Genomic DNA, 23,710 nt, shown 5'->3' on the forward strand with positions numbered 1-23,710 from the left:
CTAATGTTTCAATGAACATTTTTTTTAAGCTGCCATCCTTTCATACTTTATATTCAAACTCTTGATTTCCCTGCAGTTTTTGTTTCTGAGTTGAATTGTCTTGCTGAGACAAATAAATTGGAATTTTTTTTTTTTTTAAGATTTTATTTATTTATTTGACAAAGAGAGATCACAAGTAGACAGAGAGGCAGGCGGAGAGAGGGGGAAGCTCCCCACTGAGTAGAGAGCCCAATATGGGACTCGATCCCAGGACCCTGAGATCATGACCTGAGCCAAAGGCAGTGGCCCAACCCCCTGAGCCACCCAGGCGCCCCAATTAGTTGGAATTTTTAAAAAGTTTAATTTTGTTGGGGCGCCTGGGTGGCTCAGTGGGTTAAAGCCTCTGCCTTCGGCTCGGGTCATGATCCCGGGGTCCTGGGATCGAGCCCCGCATCGGGCTTTCTGCTCTGCGGGGAAGCCTGCTTCCTCCTCCTCTCTCTCTCTGCCTGCCTCTCTGCCTACTTGGGGTCTCTGTCTGTCAAATAAATAAATAAAATCTTTAAAAAAAAAAAAAAAAAGTTTAATTTTGTTGAGCCAGACTCCATATTTATCCAAATGCCTATCAGTGAATTGCTATTAAGGAACAAAGTAAATTGGTTTTAAGTTACTGTTCTCGCCTATCTTGATTTTGGAAATGAGGCTATTCTGCTTTAATATTACTTGTTTATATCATTAAGAGAATAGTATTTCCTCTTTTACTCTTTGCGTTGCCCAGTGTGTGAACCAGGAAATCTAGGAAAGTACTGAGAGATACTAAAATGAGGTAGTTTTAACTTTGCTAAGAAAGAATTTTAATGATCAGTTAAGTCTAGTCCACCTCATTTCATAGATGGAAAAACAAAGTTTAAGGGCTAGAAACTTGTACTTTGTTAGAGGTGTATAAGAAAAGCAAGCCGGAGGATAGAATTATGCTTGCCTTTATCTAAATTCACTATCAGGACTGTTGGAACCATTCCAATGAAAAAGTGGTTGCATGTTGAGTTTTCCTCAACAGAAGTTCTGTCCCTTAGGAGAATCAGTGCACAGATAACCCATTATGCAGTGAAAAGTGGTTCAGGAAGTAAATTCCAAGTTGAGGGTCCCTAACCAAATTTGAAATTTACTTCTTGGCCTTTTAAGTCAGAGTGTGGTTTTAGGGATATCTCCTAGACTCCTAGGTTATATTAGCATAATTGAAGATCTTTTGTCCTTAACTTATTTCTGATTTTCCTTACAGAAAATACCTCACCCTCTAACACTCCACACACCTCTGCTAACATCGTGATGACTCCGCAAGGGCAGTTGCTCACCTTGAAGGGTCCTTTATTCTCAGGACCAGTGGTAACTGTTTCTCCTGCTCTCTTGGAAGCGGATCTGAAGCCTCAAGTTGCCACCAGTGCTGTGGCTCAATCAGGTATGTTGTAAGTGTTGTCTTCTTTGGGTAGGGAGAAGAGTTAGCCCTGGTTAAAAAAAAACAAAAACAAAAAAACACTAACAACAAACAAAAGGAGTTACCCTGGTACCATTGTGACAGAGAAAGCTTTTGAATGTGTTCTGTAATGATAAAGATCTCTTATATTTGCATTTTCTTTGGAAAGAATTGACCCTCTTTTTATAACATGTTTGGCTCTGTTGATTTTTTTTTTTTTTAAAAACTTGGGATTGGGAACTGTTTTGTGATTTTTAGTTATTTCTAAGTAGGAAAAATATGAAAAGATAAGAAAGTAAAAGGAAGATGCAGAGTCATTGTTTTAGGTTTTGGTGTTGATAAATATTTATTAATTTTGTGTTATAATCTGAGATGGTGCACTTCTGCTTTACTAGCCTGATTCAGTTTGAGCACCACTCCCTTTTGGGGATAAGGAGTAGAATTGAAAAGGAAGTCTCAGTTTGATGATTTAGGTTCTAGGCACCTAAATTTCTATTAAGGTAAAAGGGTATCTTTACCAGTACTAGTAACTGCTAAGCCCTTTCTAGAGGGGTCACCTTTTCTTTTACAGTGCTGCCTCTTAGGGCTTCATTTTACCCTCAGAGTAACAGTTAATTGGGTGAACAGAATCAAGATACAAGTTTGCCTCAGAATAAAAAAATAAACTGGGGAGCATTTCTATAAAATAATTAAATAAGACTTTAAACACTGTTAAAGAATCCTTTGGTTAGATTTTACCTGTTTTCTTGTTAAGCTAGGTTCATAATTTGAAGAGCTAATATTTCCTTTCATCTTCTTGATAACAGTAAACTGGTGAGGGACACCAGGGTGGCTCAGTCATTTAAGTGTCTGCCTTCGACTCAGGTCATGATCCCAGGGTCCTGATATTGAGCCCTGCATTGCATCAGGCTTCCTGGAGCCTGCTTTTCCTTCTCCCCCTGCCTGCCGTTCATCCTGAGTGTGCTCTCTCTCTCTCTCTCTAAAATAATAAAATCCTAAAAAAAAAATTAAAAAAATTTAAAAAGTAAACTGGTGAATTTTGACTACTAAATCTCTCAGAACTCTGGTCTTTGGGTATGAATGAAAGAGGGATGCTTACCACTGTAGATCTAAACGAATTTTTTTTTCCCTCCCCCAGAAAATGACGACTTATTTATGATGCCAAGAATTGTTAATGTGACATCATTGGCCACAGAGGGAGGTTTGGGAGATATGGGTGGCAGCAAATATCCTCATGAAGTTCCTGATGGCAAGCCATCTGACCACCTGAAAAGTACTATCAGGAATGAAGATAACTCCTTTGAAGATTCGGGTAGAATCTCTTCCAGAAGCAACCATAGAGAAGGCAGAATGGCATTGGGTCCAACACCAGTTTTTCTGGCGAATAAAGATTCTGGTTTTCCACAGATAGTTGATGTTTCCAGTATGCAAGAAGCACAAGAGTTCTTACCCAAAAAGATTTCTGGTGAAATGAGAGGTATTCAATATAAATGGAAAGAGTGTGAATCTAGACGGGAGAAACCGAAGCCAAAGGAGTCTACGTTTCATAAATTGAAGATGAAAGATCTCAAAGACTCAAGTATAGAGATGGAACTGAGAAAGGTAGCATCTGCTATAGAGGAAGCAGCGCTGGATCCCAGTGAACTGCTAACTAACATGGAAGATGAGGATGATACTGATGAGACACTGACTTCTTTGCTCAATGAGATTGCCTTTCTTAATCAGCAACTAAATGATGACTCTGTTAGCCTGGCTGAACTGCCCAGCTCTATGGATACGGAGTTCACAGGGGATGCTCGACGGGCTTTTATCAGTAAGCTTCCTCCTGGGAACCGAGCAACTTTCCAGGTTGGCCACTTGGGAACTGGTTTGAAAGAGTTACCTGATGTACAAGGGGAGAGTGACTCTGTCAGTCCTCTCCTCTTGCACTTGGAAGATGATGACTTTTCTGAGAATGAAAAACAACTTGCTGAACCAGCCTCTGAGCCAGATGTCCTTAAGATTGTTATTGACTCTGAGATAAAGGATTCCCTCCTTCCCCACAGGAAAGGATGTGATGGAGGGAAGAGTACTTCTGGTGTCCCTGCAGAGCCTGAAAGTGTGTCCTCACCTCCTGTCCTACACATGAAGGCTGGCCTAGAAAACAGCAGCACCACAGATACTTTGTGGAGGCCTATGCCAAAGTTGGCACCTCTAGGTTTAAAAGTAGCTAATCCCTCTAGTGATGCAGATGGTCAGAGTCTCAAAGTGATGCCTTGTTTGGCACCTGTAGCTGCCAAAGTTGGATCAGTTGGACACAAAATGAACTTAACAGGGAATGACCAGGAATGCCGGGAGAGCAAGGTGATGCCTACACTGGCACCTGTTGTGGCCAAATTGGGCAACTCTGGGGCCTCACCAAGTTCTGCAGGGAAATGAACTTACTTGTCCTCAGGCAGAAGCCAGGCTATGAGGGAAACCTCCTTTCTCTATAGGCATCTCTTTGTGTCATGGAACTGTGATCCTTGACTTTGATGCGGTGGATGGATGGTAGAGAAAGAGGGGTAGGGTGCTGACCTCGGTATTAGAAATAACTACTATGAAATTCTGATCATGTTAAAATGTGTTACCTCACTTGTGGTGCTGGGTCTCCTCATCCTCTCTAAGAAGATGTGATCCATTACTGAACACGAGGTGCCCCTCTTACCTAAGGAATTCATAACAAGACTCTAGGTCCATAGTGGTTCCTAGTTCTTCCCTCCCAGATTAAAAGCTGCTTGAGACTTTGGAGTTGCTATGGGCTGAACTGTAGTGGATAGCTGTTGTTTTAAGTGGTTTAAGTCTGAAATCCAAGGAATGTGATGCACTTGTGCAAAGGGATCCAGAAGAGATAGATTTTAGTTGGTGTTTTAAGAGTAGTGGGAGAGAGGATGGGTACCATGGAATACCAAAGTGAAACACTTTGTGTCATTCAGCAAAATTTTCTCTTCTTTTTCCCAAGTAGCTTCCATTCCCTTATTTTTTCAATCAGAATTATAAATCCAAGCCTTCTGGTAAAGTAGGAATGCTTTTAACTTTTAATACTAAGGTGATTATTTTGAGATGTTAAGGAAAATACTAGTTCCTCCTTACTGTCTGGGTGTTGAAAAGACATTTCATAGTACCAGGGATTTCTACCTGGAATTTATATTTTGGAGATAGGCATAGAGGGAGCCCTCCCCTTTTCATAAATCACATCACTCAAAAGACAGCTAAAATGAAAAGCATTCCCTGCCCAGACCAGAGACAGTGGCCAAAACAAAAAATTGTGGGGCTGGATGTTTCCCAAATCAAACCAGCCTTCTGGTGCTTGAAGGTTTCATTCACTATTAACCTGCACAGGATGTAAAGAAAAGGAAAGTCACAGTAGGCACTCTTTACCAGGGAAATGAGGCAGTATTTGAATCACGAGATATATTTTTTATTATCTGCTACCATGGATTCAATGATCTGTAGAGCTTTTTCACTCATTAGCTGTCAGGGTATGAAGGACTGACAGCCTGTAAAGATAAAGATATTTATATTTTTGTATAGTTGTTTTCATAGATTTCTCAAAGGCTGAAGTTTTCAACCTAGAAGATGAGATTTGTATTGAGTATAGAAATGATGTTTCCTATCTAGTTTGTAAATAATCATGGTGCACTTGAGGGGTCTCTTGGAAACTCCTGGGGGCAAGAATCACTATTCTGAAAATGTATAGATTGGGATTTAGCTGCTGCATTTTGCCTTTCTTAAATAATTATATTTTGGAATGTAACCCCTGTTCTGTCTTCATTGACAGGATTTGCTTGTGTTGTGAAACACTAACACAAGAGCTTCCAGTGCCTGGGCTGTGCCTAGGTGATGCTGTTTCTTCTGCATCCCCCCACCCCTTGCCTTCTTTATGCCAAATCCCACTCAGCATATCTTCAGACATAGTTTGTGAGACCAGCTTTGGAATGGTTCTAGCCAGTGAATTAGTACTAACATGGTTGGTTCCCTTTCTCGTAACTCTGGTAATCAGCAGATTGAAAAAGCATGGAAAATTTCCTCCGCAAATTACAGTGAGAGCAAATTCATTGTTGGTTTTGTGCTACTTGCCTTTCTAGACCTGCTCATCAGCATTCAACCTTCCCTCCTTTAAAGGTTCTTGAAGAAGCTTGAAGTAGGTAATGAGTGCCCCTCAGCTTCTCATTATCCCTCCCAGTCCTCTTTACCCAGCAGATTTCATTCAATGCCTTAGCCAAGGAGTCCAGTACCTGTCTCCCCTGCTAATAATTGTCCTTGGAGATCTTAGTACTTTAATCCAGGTATCGCAGTTTCCCATTATTAACTTGCTTGTCTCGTCCTCACATTTCCTCCTGACTTCCCAAGGCTCTTACGGCTTTTGAGGGTCAGCCAAGGAGAAGGCAAGTGAGTTGAATAATCCTCAGGAAAAGAAGGACCATTCTGCTTCTGAACACTGTTTCCTTTTTTAGAAGAAAATAGATAAACAGGTAATAATCAGTTCTTGATGGGAAGATAGTTGACATGAGAGATGTACAAAGATGGAAATAAGAGATGATTCCACGTGTTTAAGGAAGGCTGCAGATGTCTTTACAAACTCCCAAGATAATGGCGTTTTCAAGACGTCTTAGAACTACTAAGTTGTGAGGGCTAATTTGGAGGGCTCGGTCTTTACAATAGTCCTGCAGTCTTGACAGAAAACTCAAATCTCCAAAAACTCCTACCCTTTAACCTTACCCCAGGAGAAACTGATCTATGAAAATGACATGTATGATTATGAAAGATTATGAAAGATGAAAGAGTGAGAGGAGTTGAGGAATTGGGAGGATAGTGAGCTCTCACCCTAACACTATAAGAAGCATGATCTCAGTAGACCAATAATTCGCCTTTTTATACATCTGTAAATAAATGGAATGTTTTTAAGAATATAATTATGTCAGATTTAGCCTTTTCTTTTATATATTAAATATATATCTTTCCTTTTCTGCTTTTGAAAAATGACTTATTTTTTTAGAAACGTAAGAACAAGTTTGGTGAGTGGAAAGGCAGACTGTATAAACGTGAAATAAATCAGTTATAATAATTAAAGCAGGATTTGTTGGGAGGTTTGTGTTGAGTTGGAGCAGAGAAATTTAATGCCCTGAGTCTATGAGAGAGGTGCCACTGAAGTAGTTTTATCATAGGAATTACTTGCTGTTTTCAAAGTGTCTGACATGCCATTTGGGGGAGATCTTTGCTGATTGTAGCATGTTTTACATGGAGACTTCAAAATTTTACACAAATTGATGGCAAGTGTTTGTCTCAAGAAGTTTAGAGTGAAGAAAGGCTAGCCTCGTAATATTAATGTGTGCAAGGTATACCAGTTACCTTAGAGAATAAGGAGACAAACAGTCTGAGGGGCTAAGGACAGTAAATGTTCTTGAAGCAAAGTACATGTTTACTAACTAGTATCAGGATTTACAAAAAGTTTTGTTAAAGGGGTCCTTCAGACATTAAGATGAAGATAACATGAAATCTGTGTACTATGTATTATAAACTTGATGCAAATTACTTTGGGTAAATGTATAATAAATTCAGGGTTCTTCCCCCTAGAACTATGAAGGAAATACCTGGCAGGCCCTTCTGTAACAAGTTTGAAAATGTTTTGAACACAGATGAAAAGCAGATAATCCATATATAATTTGGGGCAGTGTTTAGTAGTAGTTTCTCTCTCTCTCTCTCTCTCAATTATGTTGGTTAAGATAATTGAATGGGATCAGGTGAATAGAGAGGTAAATGCACTTTGAAGATGGGTTTGAAAAATGGTGATAACCCTTGTTCCTCCCACCCAGATTAAAAAACAATGCACAGAGTAGAATAGGCAGCACCTTTTTAGGTACTTTCATGGAGAATGATGGATAACCAAGAATCTCAATACATTTCTTGCACATAATTGTTGATTTCAAAGAAAATGCTTGTGAGGGCATCAAATCTTCATGTTATTGTATTATCTCTAATGAAATTTTACATGAACACGAATGGCTGGATACAAAGAAAATTAAAGCTGAGGTACATAGACTCTCACTACCATTTGGAGAAAAAGTTCAGTCAAAAATAAATGCATTTTCAGAACTAAGGGAAATAATTTGATATAAATTCTGAACTGAGGCATGTCTGTAGTATATTAAATATGCTTTAACTGCTCTACAGAGGTACATAAGCATTGAGTAATGGTGTGATGGAGGCATATGTGGAGGGTGAGAAGGCTAAACCATGGAATGGGTTGGGTATTTTGAGACAAATCTAAGCTCTACTAAATTTCTTACATCATTGCAAACTGTTGTTAGAAGAGATTATGTTAAATAGGAAAGCAGTCTTGGAAGCATTGTTTTGAGATCCATCCTGTTTCCAACTGCAAGCATTGATCTCAGCTGTCTACAGTGCCTTGCATGTGAAGGTGCTCAATAAATATTTGAACTGATGAGCAAATGTTTACTCCAGCCTGTTAGTTTTCTAGGATCTTAGAATTGCACCTTTTTGCATGTTAAGCCTAGAGTGAATTTAAAAATCTGGTCTAATGAACATAGTGCAAAATTGTATGCATCTATTCCTAGACATCTGCATTTTAGAATATGACAACCATGTATGTTTAGGACATACACAGGCAGAATAAAAAGTGAAATAGTGTATGGATGGTGAAATACATAAGGGTCAACTGCATTTGCAGGGTGGGTTGGCAATTAATTTGAAGAAAAGGGAATAGCGCTTTTATTCACACGACCTAGGATTACTGTTTTCTGAGGAAATAATTCATGAAGCATGGGAACAGCCTACAGCCTATTCCCATATTGAAAAGCTGCATAGTAACCTAGACAATAAATGGATTAAATGGTGAAGAATTAAAGATACATGGTTTTTGTTGGGATCTTAGACTGGAAGTACGCAGATTCTAGACTTAGAATATCTCATTACACTGTTCTCAGTTTTTCAGCCAGATCATTTTAGACAATGAAAGGAGCTTGGATTTGCCTCCACAACTTCAGATGAGAGTAATTTGGGGAACATTTTCTCTAAGGGGATAAACCAGGCTAACTTAGGACAGGAAATGACCAATGACACTTTGTAAACCTATTCGTCTGGCCACAAGGGATGTGAGAAAACCACTAGAGGACGCAAAAATGTGGAGAGAATTAGGGACAACCGAGGGTGGAGGTGGGCAGTTGCTGGGCCATGTAGCACACAAGCATGGACGGCAGGTGGCACCATTTACTAGTGTTACATTTGCTTTCTTCTCCCCCTGTCCCCCCCGCCCCCAGTAGAGAGAAAATAGTGGCAAGGAATTGAAGGAACCAACTTTCCATTGAATACTCTGGCTGACCCTTGCCTCCTTCCTCAGATTTGAGAAATAAATGGAAAATCCCATTTTATGTTCCATTATGTCTGCAGTGTGTGGTGGAAGAGAAGGAAGCCTCATGCCTCTCCTAGCTATTGCCAGTTGGTTGTCTAGGAGATGACTTTTCTGATTTTTGTTTCAACTTGTGGGCTTTGCAGATCTTGTTTTTAATACATGGCTGTAATACACCTAAGTACATACCTCTTTTGCTAAGGCGTCATCTCCCCCAGGGGTTCGAAAGATTTGGATAGGGTGAGACAAGATACATAGCAGTGTACACTTCGTCTGGGGCCCAAGTCTTTTGGCTTATGTTAACCTTTTCATAGGCCATCTTGAAGTAATAATGACGCCAGAGGGCTTCTAGAAAACAAACTGAGACACCAAAGAAGTTAATATGTAAAGAGTATTTCTGTGCGAGCGCTGCATTCCTCTCCCCCACAATGAGCTAGAAAGTTCAGACTATACCACTAAATCTAGTGAAAGCAAGCTTGATGGTGACCTCGCCAAAGTAACGATACTAGGGAAAACTAAATTTTGAAAGAAAACGGTAAAAATCTGGATCAACAAAGTCCTTGTCAGCTAGGTGAGAGAGTGCGGTGGGATATTGGAGCCTAAAGAAATGTATCTCAGGAGCATTCACTTACCTCACATATCTAAAGCTCAGTACATGGCTATCATTTCCTGCCCCTTTTCGATCATGGCCAATCAGATTGCCCCCAGTTCAAAACACTTATCATCTAAAGAGTTAGGGGAGTCCTTTCACGTAGGTCAAAGCGCCAGGTGAGGCGGCGAGCAGAAACGATTCTAACCGCTTTAAATTCCAGCGCTTGGGGACGATGGGCGCAGAGCCTTGTAGCTGTACCTCAACCTTGTAATCGTGAGCTAGGAGTCAGTTTAGGCTAAGGTCCCCCGGGCCTTTCAAATGCCAACCGCTGCACCCTGGGGGCGTGGTTACCGTCTTGCTGGAGCTCTGGGAAGAGCACTTCTCTGGAGGACCGGGCCTCATAATACCATAAAAGGCTGGTTCTCTCAATTCTGAAGCCATGTTCTGGTGACCTTCCTTTAGGAGCGCTCCCCGCGACTGCACTGTGCGAAACCCTTAGTTTTCGAGTCCCATCTCTGCTTCCTAGGCCCTTTCATTGGCTCCGCCCCCTTAAGCCTTACTGGTCCACTCTCAGAACGCCCTCCTGGTTACAGACCGCACCCACTCGCCTCGGCTCCGCCTCACCAGCCCGTAGCTTGGCCCAGGCGGTAGTTCGCGTTTTGAGCCGCTCGTGCCACCATAGCTGCTGCTGCCGCTGCTGCTGCGGAGCCGAAATCGCCGAGCGCGATGCCTGAGGGCGCTGTGAGCGGGGTGCCCCCCGCGCCCTGGGGCTGGTGAGGCTGAGCCCGAGCGGGGGCGCTGGCGAGTTGCTGGGGCTGCTGAGGGAGGTGAAAGAGTAGGGTCCAGGGCCCGTGCGGAGGGCGGAGAGAGAGCTCCGGAGGGTCGGGGGTGGGGGAGGGAGGCTCCCGTGGCAGAACGGGTTGCCGGGCCACTGCGAACCCCGCCGCGCCGAGTGTCCCTGCGGCCGCCAGCTCAGGTGTCCAAGCCCTGGGCGGACTCTTCGGTGGCCTCGGCGGCCTCCTTCTTTAGACACTGCAGTTGCCATGGAAACAGTTGGGAATTAACGGGGAGCAGACCAACCACAAGCCCTACTAGGGCCAATCCCATCCCTCTAGCTGAATGCCTCTGGCAGGCGTGGGCCTGGTATTTCTTTGCAGCTCAGGCCTTTTTCCCCCGTCTTTTTCATGGGTTTGTCCTTCAGACGTAAGAAACCACGCAGGGCTTGAAGGCAGGTGTGAGGAGCAGGGAGAGGGTAATGTCTAGAGATAAGAGCTGCAGACACGGCTAGGCAGAAGGTAAGGTGGCCTCTGCCATCTCAGGTCAGTGGGAGGGCATACTGGAAGGACCTGTGGAGTGGGAAGGCAGTGCCGCTTTTGAGACAAGTTCCAAGACTGGGCCAGAATCTGTCCCCGGGTGCTCCTCATCATGATGGCTGTGGAAGGGTCAACCATTACCAGCCGAATCAAGAACCTGCTGCGATCCCCATCCATCAAATTACGCAGGAGTAAGGCAGGAAACCGGCGGGAGGATCTCAGCTCCAAGGTGAGTCCTAATATTGGGAGGCACCCCTTTCCAATCCTCCCGTCTTCTCTTCCATGTTCCTCTTTCACCTTCCTCTTTTTTTGGGAGAGAGAAGAACCAAAAGCTCCTGTCGGCTCTAAAGGATCAAATGTGCCCATCTCTGCTCCTCAAGGAAGCAATGGTTTCATTTTAGGTTAAAGGAAAAAGAGCAGCAGGAGTGGGCATGCTGAGATTTCTCCATGAAAAGGAATAAGAGAAAATCAACCCGGGTTCACTTGTAGCTTCACTACAAACTAAAACTGTGCTTGGGGAAGCCAGTTCATAAGTGATGACTCAGCCCATTTTGGATAAAGTAGTGGGACCACATACCCTGTGAAGGGCTAAATTGTGACTAAGGTAGCTGCAGGTGTTAGTGTCATGGCTGAGGTTATGCAAGACAGTAGTAGCAGAAAGAACACCTAGTTTGAGGAGTTGGCTTGCTAAGTGCTTTTGCCTGGGGTCAAAACAAATTTGTCTCTTCAAGAAGCCTAAATTAACTTAACTGGAGCCTCTTGTCAGCCTAGGAATGATAACATGCAAGGAGCCAGGTATCTGCCAGCAAAACAGTTCTCCTGGTTTGTCCTTGAACATTGCCTGTCTTACTCATTCTGTGCCTAGCACTGTTACACACACACCCCCAACCCAACACTCCAGAAGTTGCTTAGAGGCCAGTCCTTTTCCATCCCCTCACTTGTCCCGGTGTAGGTCCTTATGTTTTCTTCAACTTCGTTGAGCCCCCACAACTTTGGGATTAGAAAAGTAGACCAAATTTATTTAATCCCTTAAGGAACCTAGAGCTTTGTTCTCATAGAATAGGTTAGACTTTTGTGTAATGTTAGCAGCTAATATGCACAGTAGCCTTGCGCAGTACAGGATTGCTACAGGGAGAAGCATTGGAAACAGCAGCATTTTATTGCCTTGCCTGTATCTCTTCAGAGGATGAGTAGGGCCAATGAGGAATAATTTAGAGTGCTCATGTACAACATGGAAGGATTCCGGGAAGGCTTAGTTCATATCTCTGTCCTTTAACAGAACCTTACTTCAATGTGGTCAGAAGGAGAACAGCCTTCCTGTATATTTCAGCAGAGGTCATATTGAATTGAAATTAGCCACAAGGTTTCATGGCAGTGGAGTTGGTGACCTTTCTAAGGACTCTAATAGGAATTCACTGTTCATATTCTCCAGAAGTAGGAGAATGATCCTGGAACTTAGAAACTAACTTAGATTTGACTGTCTTCGCTCATTTACTGTGTTGGATCATTCTTAGTACTGCAAGCTCTGTTATTCTTGGCTGGTAACTTGACAGTGACTACCACTATTGAAGCAATCTTCTCATATGTTTTGGCCCCTTTTTCTGACCAAGAATGCTATAGGTAGTAGAAATGTGTAATGGGAGTTTATTCTTCAGTGTTAATACTTACTATAATTTTGGAATGGAATTCAGAAGGTACAGTTGCCATTCTTTAAAACTTCCCATATCATTCATCATTAAAGGACTCAACAAATATTTATTCTGTGCCTGTTATGTATGGAATCAGTGACGAATAAAACATCCTTGCCATCAAAGAGCTTGTGGCTAGTCAGATATAGAAACAAATAATTACAACTTGGTATGTTTAATTGCTGTCCTAGAAGTAAGCATAAAGGTCTTAAGGGCAACACATGGGAGGGAACCTAAGTCAGTTTAGGGGAATTAGAGAAGACTTCACAGAGGTGGGGATGCTTGAACTGTGAGTCCTGAGACAAGAGAAGAGGAGAAGTTCTCTAGGAAAACAGTGAAAAAGAGTATCCCTCTGGCATCACCATTAAACATCCCTGTTTTCAAATAGAAAATCAGTGTTTCAGACTGCTTTAAATGGCTTTGTTTGTCCTAGAGCTGAGAATGAAGGAAATACTTAGCTGAAGTTGAATGACCCTTGAGTAGTCTGACAGAGCAAGAGTGCTGGTGTCTATCTTCAGCACCCAAAAGTAGTTGCTGGTTTTGTGTGCCCAGGACCCTACAGATGCCTGACCCCCTACACTCACTGAACTCTTGACTTAAGATGATTCTAAAAGCCTATTCTGTAGTAATCCACATAGGACCTGATGATAAAGCTTTGTGAGCTGCTCTACTATGTGGTGGCTGTGGGTCATCAGGATAACAATCAGAAAGCTTGTGATTCACGGATAACTAATGCTGAAGAAAAATTTGACGACCAAAAGACATATGCCTTTGAGGTTGGGGGCGGGCAAAGAAGGAAGTGACAGAGGGCCTTTGTGCAGCTTTTACCTCAGATGGCTTGCTGCTTGGAGTCATACTATTCCTCCTGTCTAAAGCAGCCTTTTCATCAAATTCTCCCCTTACTTTAAAAAAAAAAACAAACAATATTTTATTTATTTTTTGTCAGAGAGATCACAAGTAGGCAGAGAGGCAGGCAGACGCAGAGAGAGAAGCAGGCTCCCCATTGAGCAAGGAGCCCAATGTGGGACTCGATCCCAGGACCCTGGGATCATGACCTGAGCTGAAGACAGCCACTTAACCAACTGAACCACCCAGGTGTCCTCTCCCCTTACTTTTACATCCAATTCTATATTTACTGCAGCCACAGGGACTTCTCTGAGTAGCCCCACTACCTTGGAACCAATCTCTAATTGTTCTTTTATGTATGCCTTCATTTCTTAAGGCCAAGAGTCATGTTATTTATTTCTTTTACATCACATTGTTTAGTATAGTGTAAGGTGAGCAGTAAATCTTAAGTGCATAAGTGAATGAAAACACTTTAATGGTGTCAGATATAGTGGGAATAAACTTGGAATTCCAGAAGAAAGGGAGATGATCAGGAGGAGTTTTGTGATGTCTTTAAAGAAAAATTGGAATTAGGAATATGAAAATGTTGAAAAAGAAGTAGAGATGTAGCCAGCCACGTTAGGGATGAAGGGCACAAGTGAGAAGAGGGGGTGCGTATATGCAGAAAAGAGTGCTCATTAAAGACTTTTTAACTCAGGAGAGACTTAGTTAAAATATGGTTGAAATATGGTTAAAAGCTGGAATGAGAGCCAAGTAGAAATGGCATTGAGAGTCTTGATTGAGAAATGGGTAATTGAGAGCTGGGATTTGTATTAAGCTTTCTCTAAGGGAGGGAAGTCTCTGCAGTGAGATAGAATTAGAAAAGAGTAATTTGACGTTTCATTGCCAAATCTGCTGAGTGTTGATGAAATGTAACTCAAAGTTATCAGTTGTAAACACGCTTCAGCTTCAAATTCTCTACAGTTGTCAGTTTTGCCTTTCAGCAGAGGCTGTGCTTTCAGCCTCAGAAATGTGTGTGCTCTGGGTAGCTAGCCCTCCCCCTCTTTTCTTAAAATTTCTGGCAGATTTTTATGTGGAGGGAGCTGGGTCATTTTTCTCTTTTAACAAAGGACAGAAATGGAATGAAGCCGAGCAGGCACGATTTAAGTTAGGGATACAAAAGGATTGCCTGTGCTAGAGAGTTGTTAGATTTTGAAAAAAGTAAATGAAGAGGTTTTGAAAACCTCCTCCTCCCTAATAGCCGTTTGTCCACTCTGGGTTATGTATTATTATTTCTCCGGAAACAATGGGTGAGATGACTTGTAGCTTTCTTCTAGTTCTCAGTTTTTATGGGTACGAGTTTAATGCATTCTCTCTCATTTTTTTCCCCAAATTTTCTCATGTCTGGTTGTATGGTGGTGCTTTGAGCCTTTTAATATGCGGCTCTAAGAAGAGTTTTTGTAGGGGATTTTCATGGAAGAGAAAAAGCTGGCAATAATCTAATTTTAGCTTTTGCTCAGTGTTTGAGTCCAGGTGTTAATACTGAGACCCTTTAATCTGTCTGTTTGGTATTGGGAAAGCATATTCATTTCCAGGGCATTTATATAGCCATCATTGGCTTGAACTGGATGTCTCTTGACTTGGGGGAGGAGTCAGGACAGCAGTGAGACAGAACACTTTTGCAGTGGTTTAAAAAATACACATTCCTGGGCCCCATCCTAACAATCTGGAATCAGAGGCTCTGGAGGTAGAGCTTTTTAAAATTTTTTTTTTTTTTTAAAGATTTTATTTATTTATTTGACAGAGAGAGAGGCAGGCAGAGAGAGAGAGGGAAGCAGGCTCCCTGCTGAGCAGAGAGCCCGATGCGGGACTCGATCCCAGGACCCTGAGATCATGACCTGAGCCGAAGGCAGCGGCTTAACCCGCTGAGCCACCCAGGCGCCCTTAAAATTGTTTTTTAATATGTTTTTTAAGAGTTTATTTATTTGTGTGAGAGAGAGAGAGCACGCACACAAGCAGGGGCAACGGCAGGCAGTGGGAGAAGCAGGCTCCTCGCTGAGCAAGGAGCCTGATGCAGGATTCGATCTTAGGACCTGGGGCTCATGGCCTGAGGCGAAGGCAGACGCTTAACCGACCGAGCCACCCAGGTTTCCTCTTGGGGTAGGGTTTAGTAGTTGTTTCTTAAGGATTTTATTTTTTATTTATTGGACAAAGAGAGAAAGAGAGGGAGAGGAAGAGGGCGAAGCAGGCTCCCCACAGAGCAGTGTATAATTTAAGTTCCACCAGAAGCCTGCTGCTGGATTACAAACCTGTGGCTTAAGTGCTAGGACCTGAAATCTGTTGGCTTCATACCCTAGCACTCATCGAGGCTTCTTCTTCTTATTCATTTTTTCAAAAATTATTTTGCTGGGGCACCTGGGTAGCTCAGTGGGTTAAAGCCTCTGCCTTCAGCTCAGGTCATGATCCCAGGGTCCTGGGATCGAGCCCCACATCGGACTCTCTGCTCAGCAGGGAGCCTGCTTTCTCCTCTCTCTCTCTCTGCCTGCCTCTCTGCCTACTTGTGATCTCTGCTGTCAAATAAATAAATAAAATCTTTAAAAAAAACCCAAAACACCTTACTGGTAGTGGTAAATATAAAATTAAAATTCGATTCTGTAAAATGGTAATGCTGGTTCATACTTCATTTACAACTCTGACTTAAAAGTTTAAAAAAATTATTTTACTTTATTTAGAGTTTTATTTATTTATTAGAGAGAGGGAGAGAGAGCATGAATGTGGGGAGGGGCAGAGGGAGAGGAGACAGAGATTCTCAAGCAGACACTTCACTGAGCACAGCCGGATGTGGGGTTCAGTCCCATGACCCTGAGATCATGACTGGAGCCAAAGTCAAGAGTCAAACACTTAGCCGACTAAGCCACCCAGGTGCCTCCTCACTGAGGCTTCTTAAGAGTATAGAAAGCTAGCCCAGTGAGTATACTGTTCTCCTTGGGCAGTTCTTATCTCCACTGTGTCTCTTAGACCAATTGCTGTGTAAAGTGTTATGTCAGAGATAGGTCTGAGAGAACTGCCCTTTTGCAGGGTCAGATATGAGGAACTGATAATTGCCTTACTAAGACAGATCAGCAGGAATTTCCTCTATGGGCAGGAATAGGAAACTTTATGATAATGTCTCTTGAGTCCTGGCCAGTTTTTTATGTCACCATTCCACTACCCACTTCCCTTGGCATTCATAGGAACCAAGGGTTTTTAGTGTTTAATACACCCTCTCGGGTTGCCTGGGTGGCTTGGTGGGTTAATTAAGCCTCTGCCTTTGGCTTAGGTCATGATCTTGGGGTCCTGGGATTGAGCCCCACATTGGGCTCTTTACTCAGTGGGGAGCCTGCTTCCCCCCTCTCTCTCTGCCTGCCTCTCTGCCTACTTATGATCTCTCTCTCTGTCAAATAAATAAATAAAGTCTTTAAAAAAAATACACCCTCTCTGGTCTCCCCACCTAGAAGTATATGGCGAAGGGTAGGGGGCCCCTGTGGGCCAAAGACATGCCCCTCACCAGTCTTTGTGAATGACCTTGAGCAACTTGTTATTGAGTTTTTTTTAATTTTAAAGATTTTATTTATTTATTTATTTGACAGAGATAGGGAGAGCAGGAACACAAGCAGGGGAATTAGGAAAGGGAGAAGAAGGCGTCCCACAGGGTAGGGAGTCCGATGTGGGGCTTGATCCCAGGACCCTGGGATCATGACCTGAGCCAAAGGCAGACGCTTAACAACTGAGTCACCCAGGCACCCCTTTATTGAGTTTTCTATCTCTGACTTATTCCTCAAGTAAGGCTGGTAAAGTGCCTTGAGCTTCTCAGAACAGGTGGTGTCCAAGGAAAAGTGTGAGGTGTTCTCCTGGTTTTGTTCCTTTGATCTCTGCTTCATTTCTCCTTCCGGTGCCTGCAGCTGCCCTCAGCTTTCAAAGTGATTCTCACTGGAGAGAGAGGATTCCTCTCTCCCCAGCCCAGCTCCTCCTTTGCTGTCTAAAATAGCCCAGCCTCTTCAGGCTTTAAGTCGTCTTGCAGAGCTATCCCTCATCTGCTTGGTCTCACTTATTTCAAAGTCTAACAACACTGCTGCTTTCCAAGTTTCTTTCCCCTCCCTCTGCTTGTAATTTAAGGCAAGTTTCCCCTGTTGGGTCAGTTTGAGTCACTATCTTATTTCTTGCCCATATTTTGAATGTCTTTGGGGCTATTTGTATTTCTCTGCCTTCACTCTTCCCTCTTCCATTTGTCACTTGCGTGTTTTTCATCTCTTGACTAATAAAAAAACATTGGTAGAAGTAAGCCTTCAGTCTGACTTCTGTAACCTCTCCGTCAACCTTCTGAATCTAAAGTTGGGCTTGTGGACTCTTATCACTGCCCCTTTGTTTGGGAAACAGTCCAGAGCTTGAAATTTGGGACTCTGTTTATTCAAACTAAGCTTCTCTGGGAACGGGGTCTGTTGCACTGTTGTTCTCCAAGTATCTGTTGGTTTTACTTCATGGGCAGACTGCAATGTTGGTTAGAAAAACAGCTACAGTGTTTGCAGTAGGATTTGTTATATTATACATCACATTCCCATCTCTACAAGCTAAGTCTCTCCTCTGGGCCCATTGTCTAACGGGTTTTCTCGTAGTTTCCCTTTACAGTACCTCTCAGCAGAGTTGAGCAATGAGAGCTTGCCCACCTGCTTGGGTGTTTGATGAATCAGATCCACACTGTGGGTTTTACCTTAACTTCTGTTACCTCTTAAAAGGAAAAGAAAGGCTAAGGCGGGGGAGGGGCACAAAATTAAGTGAGTACGACAGACAGATGGGGCAGTGTAGATCTTTAGGGTTGGTATTTTTGAGTGTTTCCATTTTCCACACCTTGGTTTCCTCCCTCCCAACAGTTTAATCACCAAGTCTGCGGTGCTTCTTAATCGGCTACAGCATTTTCCTCTGGTTTTGAAGGGCACTTACAGAAGAGTGAGTTCACATCACAGGATGGGTATCTCTTCTTAGATTTCTTGGGAGTAAATTCCACCCGCTCTCATTTTATCCCAGAGAATGTTTATAATGCTTTTTGTTGCTTCTGTAATCTATAAAACACTCTTTTTTTTTTTTTAGATTAGATTTCTAAGTTTATATACTTTATCTCTTCCTAAAACTGGAATGAAGCTAAAGACCTTTTCCCCTCCTTGCCCCTTCTTTCATAGCTGAGATTTAAATTTACTCAAAGATCTTGGAGCACTTAGTGAAACCACATGACTGATTTTTTCTTTCTTTTCTTCCTTCTTTCTTTCTTTCTTTCTTTTTATGGTAGATTCTCTTTTGGAGGAATCCTGAGAAGGGAGTTTCTTAGGTTCTTCTGGATTTGAACATTGTCTCTCATTCATGCTGAGCACACTACAGTTTCTAACTTCCCATCATATTTCTCAGGCTTTGAGATCTATATTCCTTTAGTGGTGCCCCTGGTCATTTCCCCATATGCCCAGCTAACCTTGCTAAAGGTGGTGGCCCTCAAAAAACAAAACTAACTTTAAAAAAATTATGAAATACAATAACATCATATTGTATGTAATTAAAACATGGTCCCCGTGTTTATTTTTTAAAAATAATTTATTTTTTATTTTTTTTAAAGATTATTTATTTATTTATTTGACAGAGAGAGATCACAAGTAGGCAGAAAGGCAGGCAGAGAGAGAGAGGAGGAAGCAGGCTCCCCGTGGAGCAGAGAGCCCGATGTGGGACTCGATCCCAGGACCCTGAGATCATGACCTGAGCCGAAGGCAGTGGCTTAACCCACTGAGCCACCCAGGCGCCCCAAAATAATTTATTTTTTAAAAAGATTTTATGTATTTATGTGACAGAGAGAGCACAATTAGGCAGAGTAGGCAGAAAGGCAGGCAGAGGGAGAGGGAGAAGCAGGCTCTTCATTGAGCAGGGAACCCGGTGCAGGGCTTGATCCCAGGGCCCTGGGATCATGACCTGAGTGGAAGGCAGCTGCTTAACCGACTGAGCCACCCCGATACCACTCTCAGATTATTTTAGAGCCATCATTTGGTAACCCTCCTTTCCCATTACATCCTTGCATTTCTTCCCACCCCCAACTCCAGATTTCCACTTCTTGTCCTGCGGTACCATTAGGAGCAGTTGTACTGTTACACACAGTGGTTCTGTGGGTCCGTGAATGTCAAGTTGACCGGGCACAGTTCTTTCATGTCAGATGACCATAAGCTGCAAGTAGTTGCTGCTTCTCTCTGGGGTTGGAGTGAGGTGGGGGAGTAAAGTGGAGACCAGCAGATGCTTTGCTTGTTTTGGTGTGGGGGGACTCAAGGGCCTTGAACCAGAATGTGTAGCTCACACTCCTGATGGCTTGCTACTTCTGCCTTTTTATTTCTTTGCCTCTCCCTACTCACAACTGACCTTGTCTTTGAAACAGTGGAGAATTGCTGAGTTAAAATGCCTATTTTCTGTGGAAAAAAACTGCATCTAAAATGCCCCATGCCAGAGCTGATCTCGATGATGACAGCTGGAGTTCAAGTGACCATGAAAAAGAGCAAAAATGAGGTCATATGCCCACCTGACTCTTTGGTTGGGCAGGCTCCAAGGTTGCTAAGTTCCTTGAGCAAGGATCTTGCCTCCCCTGACCTCAGATTTGTATTATTTTCATTTCTTTTGTCAAATAGGCAATGATGGTAACATTATGGGTGCAAAAGCATGGGATCTTAATACATGCTTTCCTGCAGCTGCCCTAGGTCATCTGAGGAGAGGAAGCCCCAGGCCAGGTGGATTGGGTGGTGGAGGGCAGCCCACAGGCAGTTTGCGATTGATCGTGGGGGAGGAGCTTCAGAGCGTGCTCAGAGACTCTGACCCTTGCCACTTCTCGACTGCTGCGTTGGAGAAAAGCAAGCAGCTGCTTGTCAGAACCAAACATGAGGTAGGCAGGCTGTAGCTGCCCTCCTTGAGTTATCCTGATGCTCAGCTTCTGTTTGGGAAAAGGCACACATCCATGATTGTTTTCATATGGCATAGTAACCTGGTGCAGACTAAACATGTCCTTTCTCCTTACGGTGTCCTTCCTTCCCCAGGCTGCTTTGATCTTTCTAGTGAGGCATCCCCCCCCCCACCCCCACCCTACCCCGCCAGCAACTGTCTTCACGACTGGCCCTCATAGCAAACCCAGAACTGGCTAGTGAATAGGGTTTCTAAGAATGAATGTGCAGGCAGGTTAGTGGGCAGGGGCAAGAGGCCATGAGTGGTCTGGTTAAAAAAGCAGTTTCAGATTTGGGTCTATCCTGGAACTCTGCAGTTCACCCAGGCTCCTGAGTGAAGCCCCTGCTGCATTTCCTTGGGCTGTACATTGAGTAGTCAGGTGTGTGTGTGTGTGTGTGTGTGTGTGTGTGTGTGTGTGAGAGAGAGAGAGAGAGAGAGAGAGAGAGAGAGCGCGCGAGCTGGCTTCTTTCTCCTTTGTAAAGTGAGAACACTGAGGGCTTCCTCCTTGGGCTATTGTGAGGATTAAAGGAAAGCTAATGAATGTGAAAGCACACTGTAAGGTCTAAATAAGTTTATCGCTGTTAAGGGGTTGCTAATGTTATGAGGATCCATAGCTTTCTAAAATATTCAGGAATTTTTTTCTCATTTGCTGGCAAGATTTTATTCGTTCAGATTTACGTTTGCGAGGAGTCCCTTTTTGCAGGTTCAGCCTCTTCTGTTCCAACATTTAATCATCCTCCACATGCAGCTTTCAGTTATCTTCAGTACGTTTTTCTTGCCAATATTGTAACTTGTATCAACAATACTGACCAAGAGGAAGGCTTAGCAAGCATTTTTTCTTAATACCAACTCCTGTATAGTTTATTATTTCAGGGCCTTGGGTATGATTTTTGGGAACTTTTGAAAAGTCAAACCCATGAACCGGGACGGGAGGTAGGAGTCCTAGTTTACTCTATTTAGAAACCACTGGAGGGACGCGCATGCTTTTTAACTGCGATTAAAAATCTCTAGCTTCTCTAGAGATAATTTTTCTTCTTTGGGAGCCAGTTCATTTGTATTGAAAAATAATTTGGGAAATAAATTAGTCCTAGAGCTCCCTTTCAGACTAAGACTTTAAAGACAGAGTGAAAACATGTTAAATTTATAACCCATTGTTTTAAGTTTTCTAATTTGCACAATTTGGTGATATCAATTAGAAGCAGCATTAATATATTCATATCTTTTGATCTAGCAGTTATAATTCGGGGATCTATTCTATGCAAACATTCACACCACACAAAAGTGTATATGACTGAATTTTATTATTATTATTTTTTTTTTTGGTGTTATTCGCAATAGTGAAATCTTTGGAGTAGTCTGGGTAGCCATCAATAGGGAATTGGGATAAATCCATGAAATGAAACACCTTGCACTTGCTCAAAAGAATGAGGTCAATCTATATTTACTGATGTGAAAGGGTATACAAGATATATTAAGTGACAAAAAGAAACTATATAACTTTTTATGTTAATGATTATATTTTTGTTAAAAGCTGTATGTCAGTATATGCATAGAAAAAAAAAGTGAGGCTATAAATACCAAACTGTTGTTAATATTGGTTACCTCAGGGAGGGCTAGTAGATTATGGCGGACATTCACTGTCTGCATTTCTATATTTCTGTAACGTTGGAATTTTTTTACAATAAGTCTGTATTATTTTTGTAAGTAGAAAACAATAAAGATAAAGGTATCCAATTTAAACCTGTGTATTTCATATTTAAATCTAAAATGCTTAACTTTAAAAATCTGTATACTCACGCAAGCACAAAGTTATGCACAAATGTTGAAAAATATATATGAAATTATAACTTGGGTTTTTTTTTTTTGCAATGATAGGACATAAAAATGTTTTCTCACAAATTCATCATTAACTTGTTGAATTTGGGGTGATTCATTTTTTTGGAGATAATTCATTTTTTGTATCTTTGGAAATATTTTCTTGGTTAGCTTTGGTAAACAAAATATTTTTTTAATACTTTCTGAAGTATATATGCTTTCTTTCTTTATTTATTTTTTAAAGCTTTTTATTTATTTATTTGACAGACAGAGATCACAAGTAGGGAGAGAGGCAGGAAGGGAGAGAGGAGGAAGCAGGCTCCCTGCTGAGCAGAGAGCCTCATGCAGGGCTCGATCCCAGGACCCTGAGATCATGACCTGAGCCTAAGGCAGAGGCTTTAACCCACTGAGCCACCCAGGCACCCCAGTACATATGCTATCTGAAAAGATTTTTTACACAAATAATACAGAGAAACATAAAGAAAACATGTTATTCATAGTTTCAACATCCAGAATAACTACTTATAGCTGTATCCATTTCTGATTATAAAGGAGAGGTAATGTTCTTTTTAAATAACAGTACTGTCATTTTTATTTAAAAAGTTACCTCTGAGGGGTGCCTGGGGGGCTGAGTCAGTTAAGCCTCTGACTCTTGGGACGCCTGGGTGGCTCAGTTGGTTAAGCAGCTGCCTTCGGCTCAGGTCATGATCCCAGCATCCTGGGATCGAGTCCCACATCGCGCTCCTTGCTCAGCAGGGAGCCTGCTTCTCCCTCTGCCTCTGCCTGCCATTCTGTCTGCCTGTGCTCGCTCTCTCCCCCTCTCTCCCTCTGATAAATAAATAAAATATTTTTTAAAAAAAGCCTCTGACTCTTGATTGAAGCTCAGGTCTTGATCTCAGGGTCATGAGTTCAAATCCTGAAGTGGGCTCCATGCTGGGCGTGGAGCCTACTTTAAATAAATAAATAAATAAATATTACCTCTGATCTCTTTAGACTTAGTCTTTAATTATGATTTTGTCAGACTTGTGAAGTAAATATATGTATGGCATAAATATATGCCATACATATATTTACTAAAGTCAAGGATGAAATGGTTTTGTCTGTAATCATTTAAAGCACATGGGTTATTCCATACAGGCCCTCCCCATTCTTTCTGGAAAGGCATAAAAATCCTGCTTCCTGCTCCAACTTCTAGGGCTGGCTGTGATAGATGGAGAATTCTCTAGGAGGTTAAAGAACTTGCTGGGTAAGATGAACCAGAGTATTCACAAATATTTTTAAAATACTAAAACATGGACTCAAATATTTATTAAACACTGTGCTCTGTGTTGTAAGCATAGAGTGTAGGTATGGCCTCTGCCTCTCAGGAGACTAGTAGGAGAGAAGTAACAGATCCATAAAGAACTTCCGTACGAGGTGCTAAGTAGCACAGGCCATGTGAATGAGGCACATATTACCGTTGTAAGAGTACCAAACAAGGAATGAATCATTCCTGGCCACGGTGATCATGCAAAGAATCACAGGGGATATGATATTTGAGCTGATCCTTGAGAGGAAGGGAAGGATTTCAGGAGGGGGTGGTGGAAGGGAAGGGCTTCTTGGTAGAAGAAGATTATAAACTAAAGCCCCAAAGCACCTTTCCAGAATCAT

At 42.3% G+C, this 23,710-nt stretch overlaps 2 protein-coding genes and 1 long non-coding RNA gene across 21 annotated transcripts in view; 2 read left to right on the forward strand and 1 right to left on the reverse strand.

Moving 5' to 3' along the window:
• The window catches only part of MGA (MAX dimerization protein MGA), a 166,794-nt gene extending 160,416 nt beyond the window's left edge, over window positions 1-6,378 (forward strand). For all 17 annotated transcript variants that reach the window (XM_032343365.1, XM_032343362.1, XM_032343361.1 and 14 more), the window contains 2 exons: window positions 1,256-1,432; window positions 2,586-6,378. In XM_032343365.1, coding sequence (XP_032199256.1) covers window positions 1,256-1,432; window positions 2,586-3,865 — 1,457 coding nt within the window. In that variant the 3' untranslated portion in view covers window positions 3,866-6,378. The remainder of the gene's footprint in view (window positions 1-1,255; window positions 1,433-2,585) is intronic.
• LOC116590943 lies at window positions 1,414-9,852 on the reverse strand. The gene is made up of 3 exons (XR_004285789.1): window positions 9,778-9,852; window positions 9,024-9,194; window positions 1,414-1,478 (listed from the first exon to the last, which is right to left on the reverse strand). It is a non-coding gene; the product is annotated as an uncharacterized LOC116590943 (long non-coding RNA).
• A 218-nt stretch (window positions 9,853-10,070) lies between these two features.
• Window positions 10,071-23,710, forward strand: part of MAPKBP1 (mitogen-activated protein kinase binding protein 1) — a 53,000-nt gene continuing 39,360 nt past the window's right edge. For 2 of the 3 annotated variants that reach the window (XM_032343391.1, XM_032343393.1), the window contains exon 1: window positions 10,071-10,968. In XM_032343391.1, coding sequence (XP_032199282.1) covers window positions 10,852-10,968 — 117 coding nt within the window. In that variant the 5' untranslated portion in view covers window positions 10,071-10,851. The remainder of the gene's footprint in view (window positions 10,969-23,710) is intronic. The other variant, XM_032343392.1, reaches the window with a different exon arrangement.

The sequence above is a fragment of the Mustela erminea genome, chromosome 5 (genome assembly GCF_009829155.1).
Source record: "Mustela erminea isolate mMusErm1 chromosome 5, mMusErm1.Pri, whole genome shotgun sequence".
Classification (NCBI taxonomy): Eukaryota; Metazoa; Chordata; class Mammalia; order Carnivora; family Mustelidae; genus Mustela; species Mustela erminea.